General features: G+C 39.4%; 1 protein-coding gene across 1 annotated transcript in view; it reads right to left on the bottom strand.

Moving 5' to 3' along the window:
* The window catches only part of LGR4 (leucine rich repeat containing G protein-coupled receptor 4), an 82,533-nt gene that overhangs the window by 13,337 nt on the left and 48,687 nt on the right, over positions 1–20,509 (bottom strand). Inside the window, exons 3-10 of the mRNA XM_074841956.1 lie at positions 18,137–18,208; positions 16,467–16,538; positions 4,909–5,124; positions 4,169–4,240; positions 1,835–1,903; positions 1,171–1,242; positions 1,013–1,084; positions 237–305 (exon numbers count right to left, since the gene is read on the bottom strand). Coding sequence (XP_074698057.1) covers positions 237–305; positions 1,013–1,084; positions 1,171–1,242; positions 1,835–1,903; positions 4,169–4,240; positions 4,909–5,124; positions 16,467–16,538; positions 18,137–18,208 — 714 coding nt within the window. The remainder of the gene's footprint in view (positions 1–236; positions 306–1,012; positions 1,085–1,170; positions 1,243–1,834; positions 1,904–4,168; positions 4,241–4,908; positions 5,125–16,466; positions 16,539–18,136; positions 18,209–20,509) is intronic.

Raw genomic sequence — 20,509 nt, 5'->3', positions numbered from 1 at the left:
TGTGAGAGGGGTGTTAGTATCAATGGCCTTTTCATAGGCTGCTGTCAGTGTACCCTATTAAAAGAATTATTTAAGAGACACCGAGGTATCACAGTAAGGATGCTATGTAATTACATTTATTGATAGGAAGATAACATATATCTAGTTGCTCTTCAGGTCCACCAGTCATATTTATTCACTCCACAAGATGCAAAACCAGGAAATTATTGAAAATTTTTTCTGTAAGAGATACTTACAAGCTCTCCAGATTAACGGTTCCTGTCAAATTAGGAAACCACTGCACCATGCTGGCACCCCGAATGACCCTAAAAAAATCCCCACGAAAGTTAGCTGTAAACTAGCACGCAAATGAATTGTGACATTCAATCCTGCTATCAGGTAGGTATTTTCACTAAGGAGATATTCTAACATTCTTACTGCTTTTTTAAGAATTTTTTAATATGAAAATAGTGTGTAAAAGATAAAACTTTTCACTGCCTCTTATACTAGTAATTTGCTTAATAAGTTACTCCTCCATTAGCAAACAACTGGAATTCATCAAGCTGGAAAAGTCGTATCAATACACATATGAAAACGGAATAAACTCATAGGTAGTTTGTAGTTCAAAGTTTCAAGTCTCACACCATTTTGCTTACTCGTCACCCCCAGAACTGGTATCTTTTGAGAGCATGCATGCACTAACCTGCAAAACATTCTCACAATGTACATCCCTGTTCAAAAACCACCTAGGACATACTGCAGTTTGTTTAAGTAAGAACCTGAGCATTTGGCCTGAGGTTATGTGTCTTACGCAAGGTAATGAAGACTTAAAAAAAAAAAAAAAAAGGTTGAGGAGCACATTTACTACAGCTTCTTAGAGAAACTGGATATTTCCAACAATAGCAATGTTTATTAAAGCTTACTGCAAAAAAATTCTAAGGTAAGAGGCAGTCAGCAAATGTAGTTATTTTGAGTTCTTAGCCACAACGTTTCATATCCATTTATTGTACTATATAGTTGAGAGGATACTTACAGTGAATGCAGATCTGACAGATTCTGAAATGCTGAGTTCCCCACAAAAGACAAAGGATTATCATACAAATGTCTGGGAAATGAAAAACATGTTTCAATCATTGTTCTTACAGTCAGTGTCTGCTAAAGACTAAAAATAGATGCATGAAAATAACTTACATTGTTCTTAGAAGGGGGTTTCCTGCAAATGCACCATCAGGAATTATGGAAATGTAGTTACTGTGAAATCCCCTAAAGATATTAGCAAAGAAGAAAACCAGCATTTAAAAATATACTGTCAGTAGAGTCAACCAATAGTCATTTTCTTCACACCTACTCAATTCCCAATCCTGATAAAAATAGGATTGTAGTTAAACAGGAATAAGTCAAACTGTAGGAATAACTTTGAAGGTATGATTTCTGTCTACTGCACATCAGCTAAACTGGAAATATTTAATTGGAAAGAAACTATTCTGACCAAAATATGATCTTGTGCTTTCTCTCTTCTTGCTCCTCTCTTAAGGAGGGGACAAGGAAAACGTGTGATCAGTGAATACTTTATTCTGCTACTGGAGGCCAAAACCAGCTCATGATTAAGATCTATGCTAATGGTTCTCCTGAATAAATTGCTTGCTTATATAACTCCAAAATAATTTTCAATAAGTTCCCTCTCTAGCTGATGATTATATTTTCTTTTAATTATAGCTTCACTTAGCATAGCTTAATCTGATTTAGGTTGCTGCATAATGAGACAAGCATTCTTAAATCCAGGAATTTCTTTTCTCTTTTTATTTATGGAAAGGAGAAAGAGAACTGGTAAAAAAGAAGAATCAGTAATACTCACAACTCCTTTAGACTTGGGAGTGCTTTTATGGCTTCAGGGAACTCTACCATGTTATTATAATTTAAATCCCTAGAAGAAACAAAGCAGGAAAATTATAAAATTCTTAATAGTGGTCATGAATTGTCAAAATAGTTTTTAAGGCAATGCAATGAAAGTAAAAAGTTCTCAGAACATCTTTAACTTGACCATAAAATAACTTTAACTTAGATTTAGTCTTCTGATGTTTTACATGCTTTATAACCTGCTAATAACTTAGGTAAGATATTAAATATTATCCAGAGGATCATTCACATTAAGTCAAATAACATTTCTTTACAGCGAAGCTCAGTATTTTTCAACACCTCACAGATTTTTCTTCGACAGAGTTTACATGGAAATGAACTAAGATTTCAAAGTTCTAAGAAAGAAAAAAAAAAAAGTAGATACAAATGACTACTCTTTATTAGCTTACCAAGAAAACTTTTCTTTCAGGTTTTATAAAACAATCAGTAAATAAGCTATTAGGCAATAGCAGACCTTGTAGGAAAAAGTGTAAATATTGAACAGAAGCAGAGGGAAATCTCATCACACTGAATCAGTACACAGCAGTGATAAGGATCTGCTGAAATCTCAGTCAACCTGTCACCATTCTAGCAGTAATGTCAGAACCTGCTACAGTCTTTTTTCTGCAAAAGGGACTCCTTGTGAGCAGCAAAAACATTCTGAGTCTTATATCAGCTGTACACATTTACACAGCATCTTGTCATTCTCTTAGAACTTCAATTAAGGAATAACAAGATAGTTGGAGTAAGCAGCATTCTTGGACTCATCCAAACTCCTCATGTTAACAGAGGTTGTCACTAGTTTGACCCTGGCCTCCTTCATCTGTTTTATTTATTTAGCATTCTCCTAAGCATAACAAGGCAGCCAACAGCATCCTGGCTTGTATCAGAACTAGTGTGGCCAGCAGGACTAGGGAAGTGATCTTGCCCTTGTACTCAGCCCTGCTGAGGCTGCACCTCGAATACTGTGCTCGGTTTTGGGCCCCTCACTACAACAAAGACACTGAGGTGCTGGAGCGTGTCCAGAGAAGAGCAACAAAGCTGGTGAAGTGTCTAGAGAACAAGTTTTACAAGGAGCGGCTGAGGGAACTGGGTTGTTTTGTCTGGAGGAAAGGAGGTTGAGGGGAGACCTCATCGCCCTCTACAACTCCCTGAAAGGAGGTTGTGGCGAGGTGGGTGTCAGTCCCAAATAACAAGTGATAGGATGAGAAGAAAAAGCCTCAAGTTGCACCAGGGGAGGTTTAGATTGGACATTAGGGAAGGTTTCTTCACTGAGAGGGTTATCAAGCACTGGAACAGGCTGCCCAGGGAAGTGGTGGAGTCACCATCCCTGGAGGTGTTTAAAAGGTGTGCAGATGTGGTGCTTAGGGACATGGTTTAGTGGTGGGCTTGGCAGTGTTAGGTTAACAGCTGGACTCAATCATCTTAAGGGTCTTTTCCAACCTAAATGATTCTGTGATTCTATCAGATGCAGCACTGAAGGAGATACAGCTTATTAGACATGCACTGAGTGAGCCGAAGGGAAACAGGGAATGTAATCCAAGTGGCTGAAAGCCATTCCTCACCAAGGAGGAATGTTTCAGTTTCTGTTCAAACGAACATAAGGCTCACTGTTTCAGATAAACCAGTCCATTGCCTTAATATTTGCCAATATTTGAAGTCAACTCAGGTGAACCTTTTGTACAAGAGGCTGGGAATGAGGAGCTGGGCTGTTTTCTACCAGCCTGCAGATGATCGGTTCAGGAGCTGTGGGGATGCACTAGCGACAGTCTCCTTGGCAGGCACTGGTGCTCATCCAGTAATGGAGGAGCAGTGGAGAAACAGCCCGCTGGGGCCCTCTGAGAAGCCTCCAATCGTCACACGACAGTTTTGGCAGCATATCTTAAATATGTTTAATCCTACAGTAAATCTGAGAAACAAATATTTGTCCCTTATCACCCACAGGGCCATTCAAACACTTCTGATAGATCCACCTGGCTCAGTGGAGTGCTATGCAAAGACACAGCAGCTACATAAGGGCTAGGAACATTAGAGCCACACCATCCAGTGTGACATTTCACCCAGGCTAATATTTACCTGCTTCTCAACATAATTAATTAGTTTTGGTGGAGCACTGCACCGATACTAGCCTTCGGCTCCGAACCCTGTGCTGGACCTAAGTGTCGCTGGTATGTGTTGCGCAGTGCATACATGCCTGGTTTGTAAAATTTTCACCATAACAGTAAAGTAACCTCCATTAATCTCAGAATGAGACAAACGCTGAATAACAAATTACTTTAAGAAGCATACTTACAAGGTTTCAAGGTTGTCTAACCCATCAAAACAGTGTTTTCCTATAGTTTTTATTTTATTATTATGAAGATGTCTAAAAAGCAAAAACAAAACAAGTATGAAAACAAGTGAATGATTTCACATAAGTTAACAAACTAGCAGGTATTTCCATGAAATCAAGACAGTTCAACTGTTTAGAAAAAACATTGCATGGGGTGGATTATGCATAAGAATATCTTTAACTTCTAGACAAAAATATTTCATCCTCATATGGGAACAGAATAGATTGTCTGCAGTCAAGACAGCCTACTTTAAACCTTTACTCACTATCCAGAAGCATGACAAAAATATGACTTAAACATGTAACTCAAACTAATTTTTCATATTCATCCTTGGAGATATTTAAGACTACACAGAAACAGGTCTGTGGCAGATATTACTGTCTTCTTTTAATATTTCTGAAAGCTTTCTCTGACAACCACTGGTTTGAAATATTCATTAGTAAAATGAGACGTCAGGAAAATATACGTCACTATATACCCATAGCCCATTTGACTTTCTGATTAGGAGAAAGTCTTTAGCAAACCTTCAGTAGGTTGTCTAGTACACATGGTATCATCTCGTGTTGGTGGTATAGGCTGTTACTAAACAAGTGAGCTGAAACATAGCAAAATACCATTTTCAGTGCCATCCTAGTTTAATCAAAACAGTAACTGAGGAGAGAATCAAAGTGACCTATGAAATACAATTACAAATACTCACAGAACAACAAGACTTGAAAGGTTTGTAAATGCATAGTCAGGAATGTGCGTTATTTTGTTGAGAGCCAGCGTTAATGCCTGCAGAGAGGGCAGATTGCTGAGCGGATAGATGGGAACTTCCGTCAAACTGTTGTCATCCAACCAAAGGTGACGCAACTGCACCAGACCCTCAAAACTGTCTTCTGGTATGGCGGTAATATGGTTAGCATCTAAACGCCTACGTTAACACAGAAAGAACTCACATAGTAAACTCAAACTACAGGTAAGTAAAAATATCAAAGTCCTATTACTTCTGATTTATTTTTTAAGTTTAAATATGCTTTACTGAAATAATTTAATATTGGAAAGTTTGGAGGTTTACTGAATGATGCACGAACACTCTTTCAAGGCAAATGAAGAGTCCATAAAACAAAACTTCACAAAAAACTTCTTCTCAGACCTTTTTAATAAAAAATTTTAACAAATTCCTATGCTTATAATCATGTTAATAAAGTGAATTGGTAATTCTACAAACATCTTCCCGCCACAAAACCCCCAGCTGCTAATACAGAAACAAGTCTTCAAAATGGGAGCTTGACAGCGTATCAAAGGTTGCAGAGGCATTTACTCATTTGAACTGATTATCCCTATAGCTACATTATCAATAGTATCGTATACAGTTATACGCTTTGTTTTGTGGTACTGCTATACACCTGAAGAGACTACTTTAGAGAACAAGATTATTAGAAGAGGTTCTTGAACAGAGATATGAATTATCCTGACAAATAAAACATTATATCAACTAAAACGAGTAAGTTTCTTTCACTCTTGCACCTGATCCCTTCTAACATCCTCCACAACAAAATGTAAAATAGCACATTAGCACTGTTGACTATTGTACATTATTGGATTTGCCATCACATTTTTTCCCCAAATGAACTCCGACTGCAAATATTAGTGGTAGTGACACACATGGAAAGCAACTTAACCAATCTTTCATACAGAAAGTCAAACCACGTGCAACAATTAATTCTGCTACAGTTACTGGCTCACCTAAGCTACAGGGTTTCGCCACTTCTTCAGGTTTCAAAGCATCAAAAGAAAGCACTCCATATCTGGAAACCTAGGCTAAAATGCACATCCTCAGCTCCGGCTCCAGATGTGAATCCCTCATGATGGGAGGTGCAGGTGTTACTGTCAGAGTCTCATCCAGAATCCTGATCCGTGACAACTGACAAACCTGATACCACAACCCGCTGTCTGACAGCTTTGGCAGCGACAACAGAAACTCTCAGACAAAATGACATGTGCTTTTTCCTCATGCAATGTGCTCTGAGCCAATCTTCCTGCACTAGCAGCGTAGTTACTTGGATAGCATCACTGGCAACCAGGGCAGGCAAAAGACACAGACAGGGACCGGTTCAGGTTTGTCTAGGCTACACCATGTAACCAGATGTGTCAAGGACAAAAAGAGAAAAACCACCCATTCTAAAAGCTTAAGCTTGGATTTACACAGATGGAAGCCCCAGGAATGAGCAGCAGCAAGGCATGACCCAGGAAGAAGCAAAACATTAATAAAGTGCTATTCTTCATAAGAGGATGAGAGGAAAGGTCAGCAGTGATTGCCCATGAGATGAAAAAAAAGGACTGTAACCAATCTGAGCCAGTGTATGGCTGAGAGCAACAGGCAATGTTTGACTGTCCTCTGACCTAGAGGCTGTCTTCTCTAGGTCAACACACAGCTAAACCGCGGTGACTTTGCTGCATATGTGGAAGAAAACACCTTGCGTAACTGCTTTGAAAGAACTGGTGTACCACTCACGGTATGTACGCTGCTCTCCAGGGAGACAACACACATATACTCTCCTCCATTAGCATCCATGTTCATTACAATACAAATCAGCACAGGTTTTAAGTTATATTAAGCATTCACTGTGTTTCTAAAGCCATGATCAGACATGCTCTTGAAAGTCTAGCCGAGTTAGTTTAAGAAGCCATCACATCCAGCCATTCATCCCATCCCTCCCTGGGCTGGCAGAGCAGACCAAGTGACTGCACTGCATTTGTCCCTGGGCACAGTCACAGCAACTTAAATTGTAGCGAAAGTGCTTCTGGACCCCAGCCTTTAAAGGATGTGCCTGAATCCAAAGGGAGAAGGTAAGCTTGATCAAGAATTAATGCACTTAATCTATTTCCGTAAGAGAGTGGTGGTGTTGTGATGTACATGCTTTACATATTTCAAATTATTAGAAAAAAAACAGCAGCTGAATTTCCACGCAATAATAAGTCAAAAAATACACCAAATTAAGCAACAAATACACCAATACAAGTGGGAACTTACAAAACTGTCTGCAGTCAAAGGCTCTCTCCTAAGATGAGTGAGGTGCCATTAGCTCTAAAGCTATACATCAAAGAGCTAATTCCTATGGTTCATATACTGGCATCCCCTTATCATTTGCCCCATGGTCTGACAGGTGTGTACGTTATTCTGTTTGAATGCTTTCAGGCTGCACTGAGACTGGAATGTTGCAGAGAAATTAAATGTCTGATGATAATAAAGAAAAAAATGGGGGGGTGGGAAGAGGAAAAAAGCCTGCGGCTCTGCTTCAGAAAAAAAAAAACAAAACTAGAAATTACCTGTCTTTCTTCTCTCTCCTAAATTCACACACCTCCCTGAAGATCAAAAGAATTATTTTCCAGTGGAATAAACATATCCGAGTCTTCTCCAACTAATTTCTCCCTGCCCCTCCCCCCTCGTTTTGTGTTGTTTTTTGGAGGTTGGTTTTCGGTTGGGGTTTGGTTTTTTTTTTGAGAAGCAGCACACTCAAGAGGCAGGCTTCAGTCCTTATGACTACTTGTCTATGCCTATGTTTGTACTTTCACTGTGTTCTGTGCTAAATTCCATTTACTGTAGCAGACTTTGGAAAACAAAAACATACAATGAAGCTGCAAGCCGTGCTCCTCCTCTCCCACTGCTAAAGCAGAAGATGGCCAGAGGAAGGATGGACACGTGCAATGACAGAGTCAAACTCTCAGCCAGGGAAAACAAAGAGGGTCGTGGAGAAGATGAGGGACCCCTTGCTTTGCCAAGACCTCTGTCCCCCAGCGCGAGCAAATCGAGTACCCAAGTAACTCTGCATCTTAAACTGATGGCTCTCCACAGCCATCCAGTCTGCTGTGTTCATCTTCTGCCCACAGCAGTGAAACGGAGGAGGGGGAAGAAGACCACCACCCACCGCTGCCAGTGAGCAGGGAGGTTTGGAAGGAGAAAGGAGAAAGGGCACTTTTCTGGCTCTCTGTCACTTCTTTGCAAATATTTGGCATCATCTTAACAAATGCAGTGTCTGAATAGAGCTGAAAGAAATTAGTGATGCCAAATTATAAAGCCCAAGTCAAGCAGAAACACAGGACATCTTGCTGTGATTATTTGTGTGTCTCTCACTCCCCATTTACATAGTGGCTTCCCGATCTCCGAGTCTGAAGATCACTGTGCTAGCCCAAGGTTTTCCCAGAGGCCAACAGATACATCAATAAAATAGTTGAAAATGGATGGTTTACTCAGAGTATTCATTGACCTGCAGTTACAGTTTTAAAGGGAAAACCTGTGATTTACAGATGTTATTGCAACAAGCCCAGCATCAAAAGAACCAAAAGGGGTATCGTTACAATTACACAAAAAATATTTATTGGTGCTGGATTTCTGTTATTAGTTGTCTACCTCAAGACTTGTTTTTAACCAATTCAGCCATTTCTCTCATCCACAATATTTTGTGTTCCTTCAGGCCTCTTAGTGTAAACCTGATGTGCCACAGTTATTGTTTCTTTTCTTTTATTCCCTCTTCCAAACAGTCAAAGCTTATCCACATTATGTTCAATGCACAAAACACAGCTGAAATGCTTCTATTTAGTGTGAAATGCACATAATGGAGTACTTTATGAAACAACTGAAAAGCAAACCTAAATATTTGACAACTTCCACAAAATATTACAACTAAGGACCACACCTTTTCTTTAAGATGGGATAAGGGAGTATTCACTAGCTCCAATAACTAGCAAAGTACAAGTAATATTTTTCACTTGGACTGAACTTTTAAAGACTGTCCTATTCCATTAAAGTGTTAAAGATAAGACTATGTTCTTTAAATTAGAGCTTGCAGCATGTACTTAAATTCCTTAATCTTTCAGAAGCTATTCCAGTTCCAGCTTCCCTATAGGCATTGGCTTGTGAGAGACCTTTACATTTTAGTCTATAAATTCAGAGTTCACTTGCAGAGCTGTCATCTTCAGTTTTATTACCTGTCAGGTTCCCTCCTCACACAAACTCCACCTCCACAAGAAGAGCAGGAGGATGATAGAAACCTACATATTCAGCAGCTCTTATGTCACTATTCGACATATTGTTAAAACAAGGAAAGAACATAGCAACTTAAAGGTCTTAACTCAGCTTTAAGGAAACTGTAAAACTAATATGAACTCCTACCTCAATTAAAACAAATAGAAGTTCCAAAGTCTCAAAAAAACATACATACACATTTTATTATTTACACAGTAATATAAACACACACACACACAAAAATTCCGACTCCAGTATATTTGAAATTTTCATTAAACTTTTCACTTCAGATCTTAGGCTATGCTTGCCAGGAGTATGCTACTGTATGGAGAGCAGATATCTGGGAGGTGGCACGGCATGGCATTCAGCTTTTTTGATACATTAGAGTGGGGGGGGAGGAGAAAAAAAAAAAAGGCATGAAAAAATACAGATAAACTTATTCATTTCTGGAGCATTGGGAGCTTAAGGAAAAGAAAATAAAATAAAATCACCAAATCTCCTCAGTGTTTCCTCGGGATGCCCCAGAAGCCAGCCAAGCCCCATCCTCCCCTGGTCTCGGAGGCAGCCCTGCACCACTCCAACCCGCAGCAGGAATTGCCGTGCCAGACGCTTGCACGAAAGCAGGTACTTGCCAGTGCAGCGGGCAAGGCAGCACTGTTACGGGGCACAGCGCCTACTGACAGGGCTAAAAAGGCTAAAAGGCCAGGTTACCATCGAGGAATGGAGCCTCAGGGCCCCGCTTGGGCTGGCCAGCAGCACTGCCTAGGGCAGGCATCCCACAGCCTGCATCCCTCGTGGGCAGTGGCCGTGGGCCTCCAGGGCCACACTCCCACATCTCCTCCAGCTGCCCAGTCCCTCTGGACTGATGCAGATGTCAGACATCTCATAAATGTCATCTTAGTCATAATACTCATTGTGAATGTACTGCCACACATTTTGTTAACACTATTTGCCTGGGAAGAGGAGGCCATCGCAGACTTGTTTGCAGCTACTATCCCAGCCACACTCGGCCTTCCAGGCGTCAGTGACTGGGAAATTTTAACAGCCTTATACTAATAGCAGGAGTTTAATGTTGATGTTAATAAAAGGAAAATCACTCCCAACTCCTGTGTTAAACCACTTCTGCTCAATGGCAATTGTTAAAGAACTTTGCTCTTTAAAGTGCTCCTTCAAAAACCACAAAGAAATCACTCAAATAACACTGGAGTAGATTTTTAGGTTTTGAAGTTGAGTACTGATAAGCCTGGTACCTAGGAAATTCTGCTACAATGCAAGGCAATAAACCCACCATGTTAACAGAGGTACTTTAAAATACTCAGCGCGTTTGCTCACTGTATCAAGCAGCAGCTCTCTGTACCTTACGTGTTGAGAACATCAGTAATTGTTTTATTTGAAGACAAATTTACAGCAGCTCTCAGAAACTAATGATACATGCCAAAGCTATTTCAGCCACCTCTACTGATGTGCCAGCACATTTATTTCTTCCATTTAAACGTTTAAGATGGTACCAGTCAGAGATCATACAAAGTTTGCTGCAAATTACCCATAAACAGCTAATCTTTACCTACATGCTGTGTAACTTCCACCATCTCACTCAAGTTTCTCATCATGCCATTTCTAAATAATTTCCTGATTTTAATTCACACATTAGCAATTCCTTAAGCAAGTCCAGACAGTTAAAAAAAAAAAAAAGGCTACAAAAATCCCAAAGATTCCTAAAGCTCACAACAAATACCCACACCTCATTTTCAAGAAAAATCAGAACAGCTTCTAAAGGTGAACATGGCACAGAAAAATGGGACTCTTGTCATTCAGCAAGTTTGTAAGGTTCACGAAGCAGTATATTTAAACTGCTGCATATTTAAAGATTTTTCAGCACAATCAAACATGCTCAGGAGAGCTCTTATACATTCTTTACTCTAAAAAAATGAAAGGGAGAAAAGCATATTCAGCATATTTAAGTTTGTATTGGTTCTGCAGGTTAAAAAGAAAATGCACACGAATTTCTTCCCTTCTCATTCTGGTGCTGATAGTTTAATTGTATAGCTTAACACAGACTCACTTGAGGGCTGATCCCCTTTAACCCTTCAATAACAGCAAAGCAGGGAACTAAAAAACCTCTGAAGACAACCCATTAAAAGTTAGTTAGTTGAAAAACCACCTGCCACTGTTAAAGGTGCATATTACATGTAAGACTATGCAATGCTTCTCAACTTCATCTAGTCACTGCCGTTAATGAATACCTTCCACAGCCTCCCAGACAAGACTATCCTTACAGATACCCCTGTCCTTCAAAACTGTAAACCAGAATCACAAAATTGTCAGCAGAAGCCATAAAACACTCTTTAAGAAAAAAGTAGCAGAATTATAACTGAACTGTGTATTTTTTGATACAAGACACTGTTTGCATTGTCCTCTTCAAATTCAGGGATCTTCCCTTCTAACACCTTTCAACATTTGCATTTACGGTTTACATTACTAAAATTGTCACCAACACAAACCACTGCTTAAAGCCGTATGGTTTCATTATGGTACCAGCAGAACATTTCTAGATTTGATTTGGGTTTTGGTTTTTTTATAAACACAGATGTAACTCGATCTGTATCAGAAATCCTTCCTAAAATAAGAAAAAGCCAGAAATGCAAGGCTGTAGCAGATATATTTTAAATGTGTCCTAACTGACTGAAGTATGCCTCCATCCTCTGTCCACACCCTTCTACCATACATCTTTACCCTGCAAAGCAAGATCCTTCTCTTATTTCTTTCAATCCCACACTAGGACCCCAGTCTCTCCTGCTTGGGCCAAGCTGATTCCCTCTCCCAGAAAATATGATCACATCCCAGTTCAGCACATTCACTCCTCCTGCCTCACCCTGCCTCAAGCCTGCTCCAGCATTCTGAGGTAGGAAACCAGACTGCAAAACTGGTTATGATCCTGCAGCGGAGGCTGCCGGCAAACCGGGCCAGGGAGCCAGAACTGCTACCGGGTACTGCAGAAAATTACTGCTGACCACATGCATGAATACACTTACCCTGCAGCTCAGGTGAACACCCACACAAAGAGAAAGGCAGGAGCTATCACAGTCAAGTACCACATTGGAACGATCCCAATACCTACAATCTGGGAATCTGGCGTAACAGTGTAGCTGCAGTGCTTTGAACTATCGCTGCAGAACACTCTAATATTCCCTGCATGTGGGCATGTGTGCACATGTGCAGGGACAGTAACTTGCTGGTTCCTGAACTACAATTAGAATAAATCATCTCCCAATATGTTAGCAGCTATTGACAAGCTATCACAAATGTCTCCTGGATTTGATGGCAAACGTCCACTAAAATTATCAACAATTAGGTTTTTCTTGAGTTTAAATGGAACACAGTTCTCATTTCCAAAGCATCTGAAAGTCTTTGTTTAAATAACATAGTTCCAGTATTCGTCACACACTGAGGATTACACTAAAATATTCTGTGCTATGACTTAAAATTCATATGTAGATGGGTTTCTGGGGAGACTTAGAGCAACCCTAGAAGTTGCTGTAGTTTAAAGAACCATTTACTATCCCCACATTGTGGGTCAAAGCTCAGAATAAGCAGTGTTACCAAAAAAAGCCACTGCAGTCAAATATGGAAAGGCACTTAAAGAAACAATCCTCTGAAATGGCTTCCTGGTCCTTTCAGGCTCCGCACACGCTGCGGGAGCAGCGCACCACTTCACTGCCTCTGGCTCTCCGGGTGACCCTTGGGTCACCAATAAACCTCAACGACACCACTGCCAGAGCTGAAGGACAAAGTACGCCACTTCATTACCTTGCGATAGCAAAAATACACTGCTGATGCTTTGCGGTAATTTAAATGCATCACGATTATTGTTTACATTTGTGAAGCTCCTTATTTGTCAGGTTTTCCTGCTACCAAAAGCCGCAGGCACAAGCTGGGCAACTACTGCCTTCTGTCTCAGTAGTGCAGTCCCACAGTGCCAGGTATCACGGCTCTTGCACTGTGAGACTAGTGTATCTTGCCAGATAAACTTTTCTGGGGTGCTAGACAGAGAGTTACCACTCAGTAATTCATTTTGCTAAGTTTCACCTCCATAAATAAGGACTCGACTCTAACTCTCTTTTGGAGGCCAGAGCTGGGAAAATATCCAATGTAAACAGAAAATAGAGCTGTCATTTAGTATTCTGAACCAGGTTGGCTACTTGCCAGCTATAATATAAACGTTAGAGATCATGAAGCTCCTGTAACCGTCTTCTTTATTTCCACTCAGGTATGTTTACTGGGCTTGTTAATACATACAGTGTGGGAACTGTCTTCCTACACAGCTAGAAATTGGAGCACATTAAGAGAGAAATTGGATAGTTCTACAGGAGTTCCAAACCAAATGATTATCAATATACTATAAAGTTTTACGAGCAAGTAATTTGTGTCCTCACCAAGAAAAAAATCCCCCTAAAGCCTACTTCAGAGCAAACTGGGAAACTGCCAAAAGAGAGTCAGTTAAGTGATGTTTAAACTTGCAGGTTTTGGATGGAGATTATATATTAAAAAGGTAGACGCAGGTTTTCTAACATATATTCTGCAACGAGTTATTTGTTTTAGAAGGTCACAGCAGCTCAGGAGCTTTACATCCATTTTTGACACAAATTCCTTTGGAGGGGGGAATATTTTTTTTCCTTTTTCCCCCCCCTTTTATTTTTTATATTAATAAAGCAGCATGCTGACACTTACATTTCCATGCTCCCACACAAAATTCAGAGGACCAGTCCTACATTCCTTTGCCAGAAGGTGTTCCCTAAATTAGTAGGGGATATGCATAATTACACTGTAATTTTATGAGTGATGCAATAAACTAAATGTTTTCCTGAAATTTGTTAAAATGATAGAAACAACTTCTGGTGAAATAAACTAATTGCATAGGGAAAATGCTTTACATTTCTCACTACATTTGTCTCAAAAACCAATTTATTCTCAAATTGCTGCCAATTCTAACAAACAATGGTGATCTTGCAATGCAGACAGATATCCTTCTCCAGAATGTCAAGGGGACAACCACATCAGTGGAAGTAAAAAAAAAGCCTTTCTGAGCTTCTGACAGTGATGGACTTCCAGGCTGGCTTTGCCCACCGTATTTCTAACAGGTATTCTGTAATCTCAATTTGGTTTTTCTCAGAAAAAGAAGTAACATGTCGCTTTCTGTTTATTAACCCAATTTCCTCCCTTTTCACCTTCCTAAAATCGATACAGTTTATCATTTGCCTATGAACACTGAAGCTCCCAGAAAGGTAAAGGTCATCACATTTTAAACTGTTACTATTACATTTTATTTACAATGATGTGATGCTGTGCTCAGGGACATGGTTTAGTGGTGGACTTGGCAGTGCTAGGTTAACGGTTGGACTCAATGATCTTAAAGGTCTTTTCCAAACTAAAAGATTCTATGAATTGATGTCAACTGATTATACTGGTTACCTCATACAAAATTACATAGTCATTTCATGATTTTTTTCCAACAACTAAAATGTCTGCTTTTTTAAAATGGCTCTAACATCACCTTCTTTCCATTCATATTAAAAATATATTACTTTAAAAAAAAGGGAGATGCTGGCTTAATTTATGCCTTCATTATTTTTCCCTTAATTTTGTCCCTTCCCTTTTTGCACATAAAATTATCATCAAACCAGCAACTGGAGATTTAATATTTTAAGCTTTAATTAGAGAACAAACATTACTGTAAATAAGTACAGGAAAAAGCACGTTCATTGAAAATGAAATGGATGATTTGCAGACAACAAAGGTATTTACTAAAGTAGTACTAAAGTAGTTTCTTTTTTTGGCATCACAGAAATGCTGGAAGCCAGGAAGGAGTTTTGTTTTGGTTTTTTAAATAATTACTAAAGGGTTATTCACATCATGTAATTTGAAGGATTTTTATTACACAGTATTTGCACAAAGCAGACTGTGGCCCTCAGACCAAGGTATTCTCTCTTCTACACACACACACTAAAACACGAGGGAAATGTGGACACTGAATTTGCAAAATGGCTGCAAATGGAAACCTGCATCTGTCCTACTCTTGGGTCCAGAAACCTGGAAGAGTCTGTGCCAACTCGTGGCCCCAAACCTCGCTGCTCTCTCCTGCTACGAGCTGTGTGCTCCCCATGCTCACCGGCACAGGGAGGAGATCCTTACTGGTAAGCAGCCCAGCGGGAGCAGCTCTGGGGCTGTGCTGGGAGGTGGCACGTCCCTGCGCTGTGCAGGCTCCCGGCTCCCCAGCGTGATCCTCTGCAGCCAACCTTATTCTGCCCCATGGTGCTTACTGGGCTTTCCTCAGATGGAAAAGGCGGGAATACCCAAGCAACTGAGAAGGTAGTGGCCAAGATCCAAGTTTAGGGAACGCAGAAAGCACCTTTGCAAAAGTTGCACAATAGTTTGCAAAGCTCTTTTGCAAAACTAATTATTTTTTTGCAAAACTATTCCATAATCTGATGCAACACTGAAAGAAACAGGATCTTAGGCCAGAAACCTGGATTTTGGCACAGAGGAAATAGACAATATGCCCTCTCACTCTATGTAGGTAAGCAGAAAGGAGGAAAAATTTTGAAGCCCTTCCCCCCTCCACCTCCTCATTACAGTGATAAGCATCTACCACCTAGAGAGCTGTAACTAACTATTAAGGTCTGATTAAGATGCTTTATAAAACATAATAAGCCATGAGATAGTATAAGCACATACGAAATATCTTATGAGCAACTAGCAATAATGGCTGAGGTGTTCATAACTGTCTGTGTGATTTCAACACCTTCCAGTAAAACCAATACTATGCACGTCTCAAGCAATACTCCTTCCCAGAAACCATTTTTCCTCCTCCGGATACAAAAGACTCAGGCATGATTCATTTTTGCACAACATTTTAAAATTGCTTAAACACCTTAGGACATGCAAGAAGGATGATAAATGTTTAAACTCCACTACCACTGCATTTATACAGCAATCTTGTACCGGCATTTGGGTTTTGAAAGACCTTGGATTTGGGTCACCCCACCAAAGACAACAAATAAAATTCCCTAGAAACTTTACTTGGGAAACTTTGTTCCAGTTGAAATTGCAACATCATAAAGTCCAGGTACGTTATTACGCGTACATGATTATACTTCAATACTCTACAGAATGAAGCAAATGTGTACAATGTGACTTAAAGTGGAACTTGGAGAACAATACAAGAAGAAAAGCAAAATAAGAAAACTTACAAGGACTGTAAACCGCTTAATCCTCGGATGGCCTCATTAGGTACAGTCTTCAGCTGATTGTTCTGTAGGGTTCTGTAAAAATCCACTGTGTCAGTAAAGCAGCATTTGACAATAATCTTTATCAACAGTAGAGGTGACAGAAGAGCCTATGGTCCTGTTATGGTTTCACAGATTTCTAGTGTACATAAAAGCATGTAGAATTATTGAGACCAGATACCCAAAGGCAATGATGAAACAAGAAAATAGTTGACTACAGTTTTATTTACAACCCATTAGTTAACTGCATTCATTTGCAGAGAACAAGCCTCTGACATAATACACTGAAATTCCCCTGGGAACTCACTGAAGAGGTTGAACAACTTAAAACTAGTACAACTTTGTTACAGTGAATGATATTTTATTATTTTCTTGTGAAATCGTCCTACACATGCTACAAAATACACAAACCTCTAATTTTTCTCAAAGCCGCATCAATACACAATGCATTAACAATCTAATTTACAAAGTGTGTTCACAACAAAGCACCTCTGGGCACAACATTAAAAAGACATAGAATGAAGCTAGAGCCAAGCTGAATGAAGTTATACTAGGGTTTTTTTAAGAACGTCTCTATGGGACAACATATTGCATGATGAGTTCTTTTACAAAGAGGATGTAAATAACTGAGATCTCTCACACTTCATAAAACCTTGTTAGATTTTGGTGCATACTGGGGTAAAATTCAAGCGGACAAGTTCACTGTTCATCAATATCCAAGTCCCAAATTTTTCACGAACTGCTAGAATTTCAGGCACCTTCAGCATTGAGCATCTCAATGGAACATACCTTCAACAGTCTTGACACTCTGCATTCAATTTACAAAATATCATATTAAGTAGTATTGCAGATGGGCAGTTTCCTATCCTGTACCCTCCTTACACTGTCTGTTTATGCTTCTTTCTTTACAACATCAGGGTCATTTTCCACTATATTGTAAAATACATGTTTAATTAACTATATATTACCCTACTAGCAATTGGAACTATTTACATCAGAATAAATGCTACAATTTCTGGATACAGGTTTTTAAAACCCCAAACAACAGAAAGCTCTTTTTATCCTTAGCTATGGAAAACCAGTTGAAAGAAATATTCTCTCAAAGGAAAATGGGATATGGGAAACTGGGCACAAAATTTGCATTTTTTTTAATTAAAACTTTTTTTCCTAATAGTAAGTGATTTTCACCTAAAGAAGCATCAAACTATAGAAATTATTTCTGTCACCGATAGGGGACAATTCAAAAGTCAAATAGTGTTTTAAATCTCCGTTAAGTACTGGTACTACCTGATAATGTCAGCGCACCTGATGGAGTAAGCTGAGGGAGTGAACAACAAAAAGCTTTACATGTCCTTTTTTAGGATTTTACTTCTTAGGATTGTTCTGGTACAAGATATACTTCAGAAGCAAGTAAGTGTTCTAATTAAATGCAGTAATTACATTTCAGTCAAGTTCACCCCTGCTCATCACCACTTAGTGCAGGCTTTGCAAAAAAAAAAAAAAGTTAGGAGAGCTGTAATGGGAGCAGGGGGGTGGGCACAAAAAAAATTTCCTCCAGCCTACCAGTAAACAGGCTGGCTGTGCACTAAGAAAGCATACAGCTAGCTATGAAGTTCTAAAACCCAATTACTTACAGAACTTTGAGTTCTTTCAACCCAGACAAGGCCTTTGGATGGATAAAAGAAAGGTCATTGCCAGCCAGTCGCCTGGAAAAAAATTGCAATAATAATTTCAGTCAGAAAATACAGTACTTCTACAACTAACAAGGAAAATCATCGAATCTTGCAAGTAATTATGCATTTTGCATTCAATTATGCCACATTTATGATCTTCCAATTTGCAACAGTTATTTTAGTAATTGAACATTTTTAACAACAAGAATGCATTACTCAGCCTCGTGGATACACTTTTGCAAACATGCTAGAAAAAACACACCCCAGAATGATAAAGAATTTTCTTATGGTACTAGGTTTGAAAAGTGCATTTACCAACTCTTAACATGATCTTCTGGCTTTCAGCATTGCTCTGCTACCCATGTGTTTTTAATCTCTATGGCAGTTTCTAAAGAAACTATGCAGTTAAGTAAAAAATTGTTAGATGCTAGCGTGACAGGGGGAAAAGTTTCTATGAGAATCCCAAATATGAAGATGATATTTGCAAGCAGGCAGTGATGTTCACAGTGCTGACGATCGACAGGATGCCTGCTGACACTACCAAGACATAATCTTGGTAATATTTCATCTTTTTGTTGAGCTATCTGGACAAGCTTTTCAGGAAAGAAAACTGTTTTGGGGGAGGGAGAAAGGGAACAGGATCCTCAGCCATACTCACTCTCTCTCAAGATGTGACTGGTTTCAAACTTTGTGTTAGTGTCTAGCAGTCCCAGTAAATTGTGAAAACCACCATGATATTAAAAGCAATAAATACAGGAGACACTGCAGAACACAAAGCAGGAAAGTAGAAACAGCAGCCAAAACAGCTGCTTTCAAATAGCTCATTCCCCCTTCCCCCACTCCTTTTTTTCTTCAACCTGTTTACCTCTATCCTGACCAGCAGACCCTGTGTGGTCCAACCTTTGTTGAGCTGCTAATAGTTGTGACAGAAGGTATTTTATTAAGGGTAAAAGACAATAATGCAGAACACCTGGTAATCCATAGCTGCCAAAAGCTGCCCCTCATTTCAGCCAAAGTATTTGCTTTCAGACTTGGTTTCATATCCAAGCTAAGCAAAACCAATGTTGGAGAAGGCTGTACAATAAAATCGTCCAGTGGAAATACTATGTACAATGCAGTAAGTGTTAATAATTAAAAAAAAAAAAAAATCAATGTGCTTTAACAAATGTTACAGAATACCAAAACCCACCTCTGCTGTTACCAGGCACTGTGAAGCCAGCTAGTCCCACTAAGGGGAAAGCATTATTTCAAAGAGGCAAGTGAAGGCAGTAACAAGAGCATCATCTAAAGTATCAGCCTGCCAGGACATAGCAACATTATTACATTTTTATCTTAGTCTATTTCCAACTACATAAAAGAGATCACCTAAAGCATTTGATGCCTACATAAATCTGCTTGCAACAGAATAACAGAATTAATGACTTAATAAAATGCTGCCTGATAGAGAGGATGCTAGTTATGTTTTTGTCAAAGGTAGATGGTTTTATTTATAAACCAAAGGAGAAGAGGACAGCTTCTTATGAACAGGAAGGTGACAGCAGCAGCAGATACTACTCGATTTCAGAAAACTGTGTTACTATCATTTGTTAAAGACAACCTTGGTATTTACTCCTTGTATTCTCATGCACACCCCAATCATCACAGCTATAGCTCTGACATCATTACAAGCATGCTTAAATCTCAGATTTCTCTGTCTTAAAAAAGAAAAAAAAGGTATCTCCTGACTGCTGAGAAAAGTTTGCTGCGTGGCTTGTGTATAACCAAGCAGCTCTGAAACCACAAGCAAAATAAAAAGAATCAATGTATACTTGTTCTTGAAATTTCATATCTGCAAACAACCTCAGGATTTCAGAACTGTGACATGATTTTTCAAATACTTTGAATTTTTATTATGAATGAAAAATTCCAGATGGCAACTAAACACTCCCCTAAAATTCATTTTCTTGTCAGTAGCTGTCCAATTCAACTGTATTAACTTGATCTGGGGGGACGTGGAGGGAGGTTTGCAGTATTTCATAGCTTTCTTTTTAACAATTCCATAAGAAGTTCACTGTACAGAAATACTGATGAAACACGCTGGGTCTCTACACCAGTGGGCCATTGATCTGCAGAACACATGTTTATTTTAAGAAGTGTTCAAAACATCAAAACAGAAATCCTTAAATCAAGCAAAATTTAACTGAGGCTGTAGCACTGAATTATTTTGGCACTCAAACACTACTAGTTGATGTTGATTACCTACCACACGCATCAAGAAGCAGCAGCCCTGGTCTATGTCTGTGAGGCAGCTCTGCCCAGGTTCCCTGTTAATCAGGCTGGTGTGCGGCTCGTCAG

This window comes from Strix aluco, chromosome 16 (genome assembly GCF_031877795.1).
Source record: "Strix aluco isolate bStrAlu1 chromosome 16, bStrAlu1.hap1, whole genome shotgun sequence".
NCBI lineage: Eukaryota > Metazoa > Chordata > Aves > Strigiformes > Strigidae > Strix > Strix aluco.
Note: the sequence above shows the minus strand (reverse complement) of the source record. Positions and strands in the feature narration are given on the sequence as shown.